Source organism: Sinohyriopsis cumingii, chromosome 2 (genome assembly GCF_028554795.1).
Source record: "Sinohyriopsis cumingii isolate HCF-2022 chromosome 2, ASM2855479v2, whole genome shotgun sequence".
NCBI classification, from domain to species: Eukaryota; Metazoa; Mollusca; class Bivalvia; order Unionida; family Unionidae; genus Sinohyriopsis; species Sinohyriopsis cumingii.
The window spans coordinates 22,148,194-22,160,239 of record NC_142962.1 but is presented as its reverse complement, the minus strand read 5'-3'; the positions used below and the strand labels follow the sequence as shown (position 1 = coordinate 22,160,239).

Here is a 12,046-nt window from a genome sequence, read left to right as displayed (position 1 = left end):
AAATAACTATATAGTCAACAAAGATCTACACCACATTTATGTCCATAGAACTGGTTTGGTTTAAATCTTCTTTCATCACAAAGTTGTCACAATGTAAGACATTACATCAGATATCTGAAGAGATCTGACTACTCATATTCTCTCATACAGAGTTCACACTTAAATCTATTGTCATTTTTTAATACCAATTCTAAAATGCTGTCAGTACCTAACATTATTACCTCCCAAAAAACCATTCCATTTTCAGTCTATTTATCAATCAATCTTAGTTTTCAATAGGGCAAAAATAATCCTGTCGGATATTTAATATGGATTAAGGAAAGATACAACAAGCAGCTGGATGTCCATCGATATTTTTATTCAAACCACATATATTTTCCTAGCTTAAAAGTAACTTTACCATTTATAGTAACAAAAATTCAAGAAATATTTTTAGGAATTTCCAATGTGCTCATTTCACATGGAGTGAACCGCTTATTTCCCATACTTTTTTTAAAAAGTAAAAATGATGATGCTTTATCTTACTGCAAGAAAAAGCTATCCAACCTATCTGAAATACCCATGAAAAATAAGACTGATTTGTGAGTGTAACTCATAAACAGATATTCCAAATTACAAATATTCCCAAATTACAGATGGTACTTATGAATTTAAAGACTGAACTCACTGCATTTTCCGTAAGCTAATAAGTATGTAAATATGTTAAAAAGAAATACTAAGTACAAATGGAATGCTAAAAATGATAAAAATATGATAATAAAAGTAATAAATAAGGATTAACTTTATAAAACAATCAGTATAAGATGGGTATGAACTATCACAGTGTAAAACAAGGAATGTTTTTAAGTAAAATTGCAGTTAAAAATAACACTGGCTGAAATCCTTAACAACATAATGTCTAGCTATCAAAATACTTTTGCAAAAATATGCTTCCACTTCTCTTTGGAAATCATCAAGTAAATAGAATATAATATCTTATCACTCAAATAATACCAAATATATCACAGAAATACAAGTTATGTAACTTTGTGCAATACAACAGTAATATTATTTGTGTGTTTACACAACCTTGCAAGGCACTTGATAGTATAAATATAAGATGCATGGAAATATTAGGACTAATTATTTTATTAAGGATTCACACAAGTTTTTTTCACAACTGAAAATTTTAAAGTAGTTAAATAGGTGGAAAGTATCTTAATTTGTATTGCCTATTTTCACCTGTAGTTCATTTGTTCAAAGCAAACACCAAAATACAAATTCATGTACCCTCCGGAAGTGCCTAAAATAGCTATCATAAAAGTTACCAATTTAACAGCTATTATCGATGAAAAATTTTAACATAATTATGCAATTTTACATTCAACAACCTTGATCTCTGACCTATTGAACGCAGGTTAAACTTGGAGCTGCCCTTCCTCAAATGTAGTGCAATGATGAAGTTGATAAAAAAAATATGTGGAAAACTGAAGGAAGTCAACTTATTACAAGTCCATAATGACAAGTTTATCTCATGTGACCTTGATCTTTGATCTTATGAACTGACAGGTAGTTGATTCCACCCATGTATAGACCACCTATGAAGTGTGAGGAAACTTGGGTCCAGGAAACTTTATTTATCCAGCAGAAACCTAAACAAATTACATGTACATCTATTCCACTGACCTTGAACTTTCACCTTTTGGTATCAGAATGAATGGGGAGCTGCACCTGCCTAAATCCAGCCTACCTTTTAAATTTGATCAAGATTATGTGAAGGAAATGACTTATTCAGAAAGGAAAATCACATTTTAGCTCCAGTGACCTAGACCATGGACACAGCAGCATCAAAATAATTAGGCTTCTGCCTCTACCTATTGGTTATCTGCATAGCAAAGTAAAAGTTATGTAATGGAAACCACTATGGACAGACAGATGGAAGGACAACACCATTGCTTTATCTCCTTCACACCTTCAATTGGAAGATTAAAAAAAGTAATACTGTTATCAGATTAAAACATTCATCAACTGCCTAAACCTTCACAAGGAATGAAATTTTACTTTCATACAAAGTTTATGGCAAACTTATAAAGTTGTCATGAAACAAAATGAAATATCACCAGCTCACAGAGGAAGGTTACAGTTGAATTAAGATCAAATCACTCAAATTAATTAAAAGAAATACAAATTGTACACATATAACCCATTTTCCATGCAATAAACATAGTATCAACAATTGTATCTGTTTCACATAATTGTTTTTTTTAAAGATGATTATGTAATTGCATAGGAAATAGAGATTTTTCACTTGAGAAATAGTGATTTTTCATGCAATATATTGTTAGACTTGACAGTTGACTCTAGTGTCCAGATTTTCCCTGGCTACCATAACATCTAGCAAAAGTAGAATGTGTTGTTAGGATGGAAGTAAGCGTAGTGGAGAAGGAATGTCCTCACCCTAGTACCAGTAGAGATCAATATGATCCAGAACTACCTGTGAAGAGCCAAAATAAAGCATCCATGTCATAAATTGGTTCTACTTTCCGTTTCCATGTACTTAATGTTAATATAAGAATATCTACTTTCAGTTTCTGTGTATCAAATATGCAGATCTGAGTATAGAATTTATGTCTTAAATTACCAGAAATCAGACATTTTCCCCCCCAAGTAAAAGACTCCAAAAGAGTTTAAAAAAGCCTGTCAATGAAAGCTACATAGGTATCTTTTCAATTTAACTTGAATCGCTTTATAAAAAAATTTCTGTTTTTAAAAAAATAAAATATTTTTATCCAAATCTGCAGTATTTACTATGAAAAAGATTGAGCAAGTCACGATATGGAAGTGAAATCTAATGTTAATGCTAAAACTAAATAAACAGTCAAGATCAGAGAGTAAATATTTTTGGGAGTCAGTTGTTAATAAATTTTGGAAGATATGCTTTTGAAAAAAGCAAATTTTTTGGTTAATGAAAAATAACATCTACTGAATTATGAAAGGATTCTGTGACAAGATGTTCATAAATTTGATGATTTTAAACATGATTCACTGGCTGATTGAGAGAAATTTCTATACATAACCTAGATCAGAAGTTGCAAGGTTAACTTTGAGAACTGTAAATAAAAGAGTAGAAAACTACAAGTTCTAATTTACCAAACACCATCAACCACTCTCTAGAATCCAATGGTGCAAAACCACTTCCAAACAAAATCATGGGAAGTACAGAAAAGGCTATCTACAGACAACAGGAAAACAAGAAAGAGTCAAAAAGGAAAAACATTTTAACCTTACACCATGAAAATTCACAAAGGAAAAATCTTGGAAATGAAATGTAAGTGAATAATTTACTGTCTTTTCTTGAAAACATCCCTTTTTAACTGACCATTTGAATTTAATCAGTTCAAATGACAAGAATTAAACATACAAGATGTCTGCTTACCTTTTTTATTTATTAACATTAAAATGATGGGTATTCTAGCAAATGAATACTACAACCAAAACCAACTCAATCACAAACATGTACAAATACATTTTGGCAAGATATGTTTGTCTTTCAAATGAAAAGTGGTATAGAGAAGTTTTCTACTGCAAATGAGTGGTACTGCCAGTTATAAAAAAAGTGACATTAAGGCAAAAGATTTTAGTTGACAAGAAATTCAAGTTTTTTGAGGGGAGGAGGGGTCATTAAGATGGCTGCGGATGACAGTATAAAGTGACTGATTTTGCAGGTGAATATTCCTACCATGAACTTTTCCTGGTAAATGGTATTATGTGACAAGAACCATCGTTATAAATTGATAACCAATCTGGAGATACATCTTAAAGGGAACTATTTTATGATAAAGATGCTATAATTAGATCTCATGAGATAAGACTTAAAGGAAACTACTTTATAATAAAGATGCTATAATTAGATCTCAGGTGATACATCTTAAAGGGAACTATCTTACGATAAAGATGCTATAATTAGATCTCTATTAAAGTCAACAGCTTTAAGCTTCTATCCTGTAAACATTTTGTCAGGCTTTCTGGTGGAAAACATGTTATTGTGAATGTTGTTACAATGGAAAAATTGTACCAAAGATATTTTAAGAGGCACTTATCTGATGATGAAGAATTTGTCGTAGTTTGGGTTTGTGAGGTTGTTTTTTTATTTCTTCTTTAAAATAGGAGTTATTAACTAACTATGCTTTAAATACAAAAAAGTCCATGTAAATAATTATAAAAAGTCTTTCAACTGTAAGGTGAGGGAGATAAAATTAATATAAGTGATGTATTACTTAACTCTTGCTATTCTGGGAGGAAATACCAAACCAAATTACAGAAATTACATCCTCCCATTAGAGTTAACCATAGGTTTCCAGAACACTGTGTGAGAGTCCTGTATATCTCAGGCATACATGAAAGAACCTCTTGATATATTCAAGGCAGCAGCCTTAAGTGGAATGCAAGTGCAGGGTGGTAGGATGGAATCTGGCAGTAGTAACATGCTAGTATTGCATCATTAAAATTAGTCTTACCCTCTGCCCAACTACATTTAAATATTAGTAACACCATACTTGTTGCTATTACAATGCTGAATTTGACAGTTTTGGTGGGAGGTTTGATGATCCCACAACTGGTGAACAAAAACAAATAAAAGAAATTTTCATGAAACACAGGTACCTATCAGTTAGGGATTGGTAAACTGACTTGACAGTTGATATGGCTGAGACTGTGCATCTCAGTTGTGAATGGTACAACTATTAGTTGTTCTTTTGCTAAAAAAAACCTGGTTGGCAATGTAGAGAAAATGACTCATAATTCTCAATGAACCTGAGACAGCCCTGTTCTATGAATTTGGCATGAAGCTTGTTCCTTTGTCTTGCAGACACCAAGGCGAGGAAAAAAAACATCTTTAGGTAAGGTTCTCAAAAGAAGCTTCACCCAAAGGTACATGGGGGAGGGGTATTTAGAGACCACAAGACACAAGAGAGATTCCATTTAGGATTTAGAGAGTGAGACACTGGTCTCACCAATTCATTATATTTTGATCAGGTTAGCTGAGTGAGAACCTGTCCCAATGGCAGGGCCTTTGGATAATTTTAGCATCTTGCAAAGGGCTGCTTGATAGCTCTAAATAGAAGCAACTGAGCATTGTTTCTTTTTGAAAAGGAAGAGAAGAAACTTGGCCAATGTGCTCACAGTGGGATAGCTAGGTGGGATATGTTTTCTGTTCCACCAATCACTAAAGATTCTCCATTCTGTACCATTTACCTTAGAGAATGATCTTCCTCTGGAATGAATGATGAACTTGAAAACTTTGCTTGAAACTATTCTATGCAGAAAGATCATTCAAGATGAGCCAAGCGTGCAGGTGGATAATCTGTGCCGTTGTGGAGGAGACAGCCCTTGTGTCCTGGGATGGTCCACCAGCAGATTGAGAAGATTACTGAACCATCACTGCTGGGGCCACACTAGGGGAAAACAAAATAAGCTGAGCTATGGAGCACATGACTTTGTGTTGGACCTGTGGGATCACCCTGAAGAGTGGGAATGAATTAAGTGAACAGACAATTCCACCTCAGGCTGAAGGTGTCCACTGCTCAGGCCCTCAGATCAGGAGGTGATGAATGCAAATGGGGAGTCTGTTGTTTAGCTTGAGGGCAAACAAGTCCACAATGGGTGTTCCCCTAAGATGTAACAGGGAGTCTGCAACAGATCAGTGGATAGACCATTCCATAAGATCTTCCTTTTCCTTGATAGACTATCCAACAAAATGTTCTTCCTGCTTGGAATGTAGCACACTTCTGATGATGTCCAGCAAAGGAGGTTCCAAATCTCCATGCAGAGAGAAGGTGCATGTTTGCCTCCTTGTGTCCCAAGGAACACTATCACCATGTTGTCCAGAGGTCCATGGCCATGTGTAGAGGAAAGGCCAATTGCTTTGCAATGGAGGAAGGCCCCACATCCCATTGGGATCAAGAGGAATAATGGGGAAGGGGGATGCTGATTTGTTTCTCCTTTCTGTGTCAATGATTCTGACAGCTTTATTTACTACACTGATACAAAAAAGTTCTGAAATTCTACAATAGTTTTAGGACAGGGACTTTTTACAAACTTAGATTGTACATATAATACTTCAAACTGTGTATTTTGTAAAACTAATGAATTTTTAAATATGAAAATGAACAGATTTTTATTTTCATCCACATATTTATTGCAAAGACTGATAAGTGAACATTACTGTAGAAACATGACAAAATGCTCCAACAGAATTCAGAACATAACATCATTAAACAACAGATTTTAATGACTGTGAGTTTACTTCTAAGGATTTGGCTGTTAGTTTTCTTTATTTCTGCATTCAGACATGAATACTGGGTATTGGCAAGCTTGCAGTCTATCTCAGTAACAGATGCTGCACCCAAATTTCGACTGTCACCTAATTTCAGTTTGCAAGCAATGTGAATCAATGCCTGATTTCTACATCATTTTCATACATTAATATCATTGTGATGACAGTTAAAACGGCTATTTGAACAATTTTAATGCTATATGTAATCAGGAGGTTTACTTTAAAATGTGGTCCATTTGTCGTTGCACATAACAGGTATACAATTCTTAATGGGTGACAGAATATCAAATACTGTAGCAGCAGGTCATGCAAATTCAGTCAATGAACATTTGCATGATTCAAGTGGAAAATTATAAAATAAATGTATACTTGAAGTCTGCTTTTTGTTGTTTGGGGTTCATTTTTAAGCATCCTTGATGGCACCTTCCCATTGATTACATAAATTAATACCTGAGGATATCTTACAGGTACATGTATCAGGTAAACGTCATGCCTTAAGTTTTATTACTTCAGTTACAAATACATTTAGCCGAAATGTGCAAATTCAAGTCCAGCTCACCCCATTATAACACACCTCATTATAAAGTAGCACATTATAAAACATCTCATTATAATAAACCCCATTATAACACACCTCATTATAATGCAATTCCAAATATAACACAGTACCACTATGGACCCCAAGACCAAAATCATACCAATGTAAAACAATAAGGGTTGAAAGAAAACAAGGTGAAACTTAATTTTATACCTTCATTTCCTTTTTAAAATACCTTTTGTTTTAAAAAAATTGATAGTGCCTGTGATACTCTGTATAATTTGGTTTGGTATATAACTCGGTCAGCAATGACTGACCCTGACTATGTGTTATAAGAAGGGAGAGCTGTACCATACTACAGTGTTCTAAGAACAAAACTATATTTTAATTTTCCATAACAATTACAGTCAAAGAAATTCAAATAATAACCAGAATTTCAATGAAAATTAAGAAAAGACAGAACATCAATGCTACTAAAACTTCTAATGTACACTGAATGCATGGAGTTTTCTAAGTCCATATAGAATTGATCACATTTCACAGTTCTCAAAGTTGGTGCTAGCTACCAAGCAATTATCAGGAAAAGAACTACACTTGAAAGTGACTATAAAATGTTTATGGACTTTGTTTTACAACTAAAATCAACACTGTTCTTTTACTAATTAACAATCAGAGAGACTTTATTTCAGACTGCAAGCACAGGAAATTCTAGATGAAAAGTTAAGTTTCTGGCAGTATTAAAAGAAAGCAAAAGAGAAAAGCTTGTGTTAAGTCAAGACCTCATAGAAAAATTACAAGTGGTGTTATTTAATTTTTTTTAAAATAATTCGATACAACCTAGATTGTGAAATTGATATATCTGTATGGTTACACTGATCAGCCTGTCCATAAAATACATCTTCTGTGACACCAATTTTTTGTTATATAAAACTTCAATGGAAATGTTTATGTTAGCATTAATAGTTTGCATGCTTGATTCAGGAAAATTTCAGCTAAATTCCTGAAGGACCTGGATGAACTGATCATAAGCCTTGGTATAAATTTAGTAAGCATCCACATGATCTTGATGGTGGGTGAAATCCAAAGGTGATGCAAGCTACAAACAAAATCGTGCACTGACAATCTATAAAAACATGAAGGCAATGGCAACAAAGATGGAGTGTGTGACCTTTGGACCTGCAACCCCTGACCCAGGTCATTGCATCTGGGAAGAAAGAAAGCTTTCTTTTGTATCTAATTACATAAAGAAGTGAAAAGAGAAAAATGTTTGAAAATGAATAAAAACAAATTTTAAAATACTGTCACTTACCCTTATTTGCTGTGCTGTTGCCTGTAGGTTTAGGTAACTTTCTTCCAGGTTTTGGAGTTGGCTTTGAATCTGCTGAGCTAGGCGCGGGACTTTTGGGTGATTGTCAATCAGTCGTCTTCCCTTCTGATTCACTCGGTCAAGGTTGCTTCTGTACTCTTCTATTTCTTGGAGCAGGATCTGTACAAATCAAACAGTCATCATTCAGAAACTTAACGTCATGTGCAAAGAAAAATACACATTATTTTCATCATATATTTTTGCACACTATTTTCAATTTTTTTAAAATAGATTAGTTGTGTGTCTTAATTATGTAGCAAAAAGCAAGATATCAGTATCATTTTCCTGCATCAACGGATGGCATGGGCATCTGCATTGTCATCAATAATATTCTGATATTGTGTCAATAGATGTTATCATCGTCACCATCAACTATATTAAGATTAATATATTAATATCAAAGGATGACATAGGCTTCAATATCAACAATATTAACCCATTTTGAGGGGATATTTCTAAGCATGTCGATTCTTTGGGAAACTCTGCAAATAAAATGAATTGAAACTGTACTGTCTTATTTCAGGATTAAGAGAAACACTGAAAAGTTCCTCATCCTTTTAAAGTGAATTCAGGCATGGCCCTATGTTCTTAAAGAGCAAAACACTTAAGCTCAAAATCCAAACATTTTAACTGCCTATAAAGTCAGAATGACAGATATTTCTCAACTTGCCTTACAGGTAATTTGTTTTTCTTTGTGCTTGTCAAACTTAAATGAAATAGATGCTTTCTGTATTGCTATATCTCATTTTAATATAATTTAAATGAAATATATGCTTTCTGTATTACTATATCTCATTTTAATGTAACTTAAATGAAACAGATAGTTTCTGTATTACTTTATCTCATTTTAAGGCAACTTAAATGAAACAGATACTTTCTGTATTACTATATCTCACTTTGCAGTTGGATCAGTTGGAGTGTTAGGGATTGAAGAAACACACTTTGGACATGGGATTATGTGGTTAGATCATGCAGTGAGTCAAAAGTCTTTACTTACTCTGTTCTCAATCTGCTTGTCTGTCAGTCCCATGTTGGGATTATATGGTGGGATTATGTGCTGGGTTTATGTGGCAAGTCAAAAAGTCTTTACTCACTCTGTGTTTCTCAGTCTGCCTGTTATCAGCTCCATGATTGGATTATATGGTGGGATTATGTAACGGGGTTATAAGGTGAGTCAAAAAGTCTTTACTCACTCTGTGTTTCTCAATCTGTCTGTCTGTCAGTTCCATGGTGCTGCAATTGAGAGAGTTGTGATTCATCAGACGGAATGATGTCTGTAACAGCCATTTCTCACTCTCCTGCTGAGCCTCATGGAAACCAAGGTGCTCCTGGTAACTGCGGTCCAGTTTAGACACCAGCTCCTGCAAGGTCAAAAGGTCACAGTGTTGGAATGAAAAAAGAAATATAATGAACTCAATTTTTGAGGATTTTTTTTAAATCAAAGAACTAATTAAAGTCCAAATAATTACACAGTATAATATTCCCCCTTTTAAAAAATAAAATTGTTTCAAAATAATTTCACCACCTCTCTGGAATTTATTATAAAACAGATTCCAATATCTTACATTCCCAAGGCAAAAAGATCACAAAGAAAATATTCCTAACACATCAGTTACCCTATAAATAGAAATCTTTGAATTTGGAGATAATTATTTTCTGCAAAGTTTATGTGCATCTTACATTCTTTATGTTATACTGATTGTATGACAGTCAAGATATGTACTTTGAATAGCATATGTGGTCAGTTATACTAGCTGTATGACAGTCAAGTCATGCTCTTTTAATAGTGTTTATGGTGACCTAACCGCTTGTTTCCTGCTTCTTCTTCTTCAGTATTGGTTTCATATATATAAATAAATATATATATATATAAATACCTTTGCCCTGGTACGGACTTTGTCATATCGGTTTTGGACATCAGATAGTGAGTCAGCCACATCAAGGTTCTCACTCAAAGCCTCCAGATTGGCCACTCTCTCTGCCAGCTCATTAACCAGGCGCTCATGGTTATCAATGTCACTCAGTATCAGCTGGAAAAAGAAACAAACCTGTCAAACTTAAGAAACTTGAGTCCTTGAAAGGACTAGGGAGCTATAAGCATAAAGAATTTCCAAGAATCCATGGAAAGTCCAGTTCTTCTTTCCTGAAAAGTTGGGGACTATATCCTTCAGTCTGGTTGGCACTTTACTCCAAGTGACCCAGCACTAAATAACCTTCATGTGTCCCTGGGCAAGGCACTTTACTCCAAAATAACCTTGGTGTGTCACTGGGCAAGGCACTTTACTCCAAAATAACCTTCATGTGTCCGTGGGCAAGGCACTTCACTCCAAAATAACCTTGGTGTGTCCCTGGGCAAGGCACTTTACTCCAAAATAACCTTGGTGTGTCCCTGGGCAAGGCACTTTACTCCAAAATAAACTTGCTCTTGAACCAGTAAAGCTAACAGCCAGTATCATATTTACTTTTATTCCTGAGGCACATTAAGATTTTGTAAATGTTGGTGGGAAAAAAGCAGCTCCATTTCATGAAAGTATGTTCCATTTTTAAAAACACTTAGCTATGATTGTCGTATATATACCGTATATACTTGCTTATAAGTCGAGTCGAACTGGCAACTGCACAGTTCCGGGTCCGCAGGCACATAATGTACCAGTAGATATGGGTCTCTGGAGTTTTTTAGGAGTTATCAGTAGAACAAACAGCATATATCCTTATCTGCAGGCGCATTATGCTACTGAAGATAAGGATATTGTTGTTTGCAATTTGATCAACCTATAAGCATGTATATATGGTAGGTTTTTATGTATAAGCACACCAAAATAATTTATTTATTCTTAAACAAGTTAAATTTACCCAAGAAATGATCACACAAATTTAAAATCCAAATACATCAGCAAAACTTGATTTTTTAAAACCTTACACTGTTGTTGTTTGAATTTGAAATTTCCTTACTTTGTATTTGTCTAGCTGAGTTTTCTTTTCCACAATCTGAGCTTTTGGTTCTGGGTCCATCTTCAGAGTGTTCTCCATGTCAGCTAGCCACTTGACCAAGCTTCCATAGTACTCCTCATAATCATTCCATCGCTCCTGAACCCCTTCTAACATGGAGTTACACTCAGTTATTGCCAGGTTTAGCTTCTCCCATTCATTGGTCAGTTCTGTCACCTGTTGTTCAATCAGTCGTTTACCCTCTGAGGATGTGTTTGGCAGGATTTTCTCAGCTAAGTCACAGACTTGGTTGACTTTCTGGAGTCCCTCATCCATTCTGGCCATGATTGTCTAAATAAATGCAGGAAATTGTGGATTAGGCAGAACTTTTTTGTGTGAGGTTCCTTCATAAACTTTTAGCTTCTTTTATTAGACCAGTAAGTTATTTTTAATTTTCACCTTGTATATTCTAGAGAAATAAATTATTTGTTGAATTTTATAAAACTTATTGGTTTTCACTATTTTCTGTTACTTAATTTAAGACCATAAAGTCATAACACACTACAAGGTGAATATTTAAGCTGTAGTTATAATGTAGCGAACAGGAACATTTTAATAAAAGATTATGATGTTCCTTTCTCTGATATCTATATCAGAACAGGTATGGGTAAATTTAATTTAAAATCTGACTGCAATAAAATCTCTAACGGAGGAAATGAAAAAATTAGTCATGAACTACACACATGACTGGCACCCAATATTCATGTTATGACATACCAGAATATGTCATAAATTACATGCATGACTGGTACTCTATATGTATGTCATGACATACTAGAATATGTCATTAACTACATGCATGACTAGTACCCTATATTTATGTCATGACATACCAGAATAT

The 12,046-nt window shown here is 34.2% G+C and overlaps 1 protein-coding gene across 1 annotated transcript in view; it reads right to left on the bottom strand.

The window, feature by feature from the left end:
- LOC149804453 (nesprin-1-like) overlaps nt 1–12,046 on the bottom strand; it is a 572,886-nt gene that overhangs the window by 292,526 nt on the left and 268,314 nt on the right. The window contains exons 79-82 of the mRNA XM_089940603.1: nt 11,170–11,496; nt 10,095–10,247; nt 9,411–9,578; nt 8,161–8,337 (exon numbers count right to left, since the gene is read on the bottom strand). Of these exons, the coding sequence (XP_089796729.1) occupies nt 8,161–8,337; nt 9,411–9,578; nt 10,095–10,247; nt 11,170–11,496 (825 nt within the window). The remainder of the gene's footprint in view (nt 1–8,160; nt 8,338–9,410; nt 9,579–10,094; nt 10,248–11,169; nt 11,497–12,046) is intronic.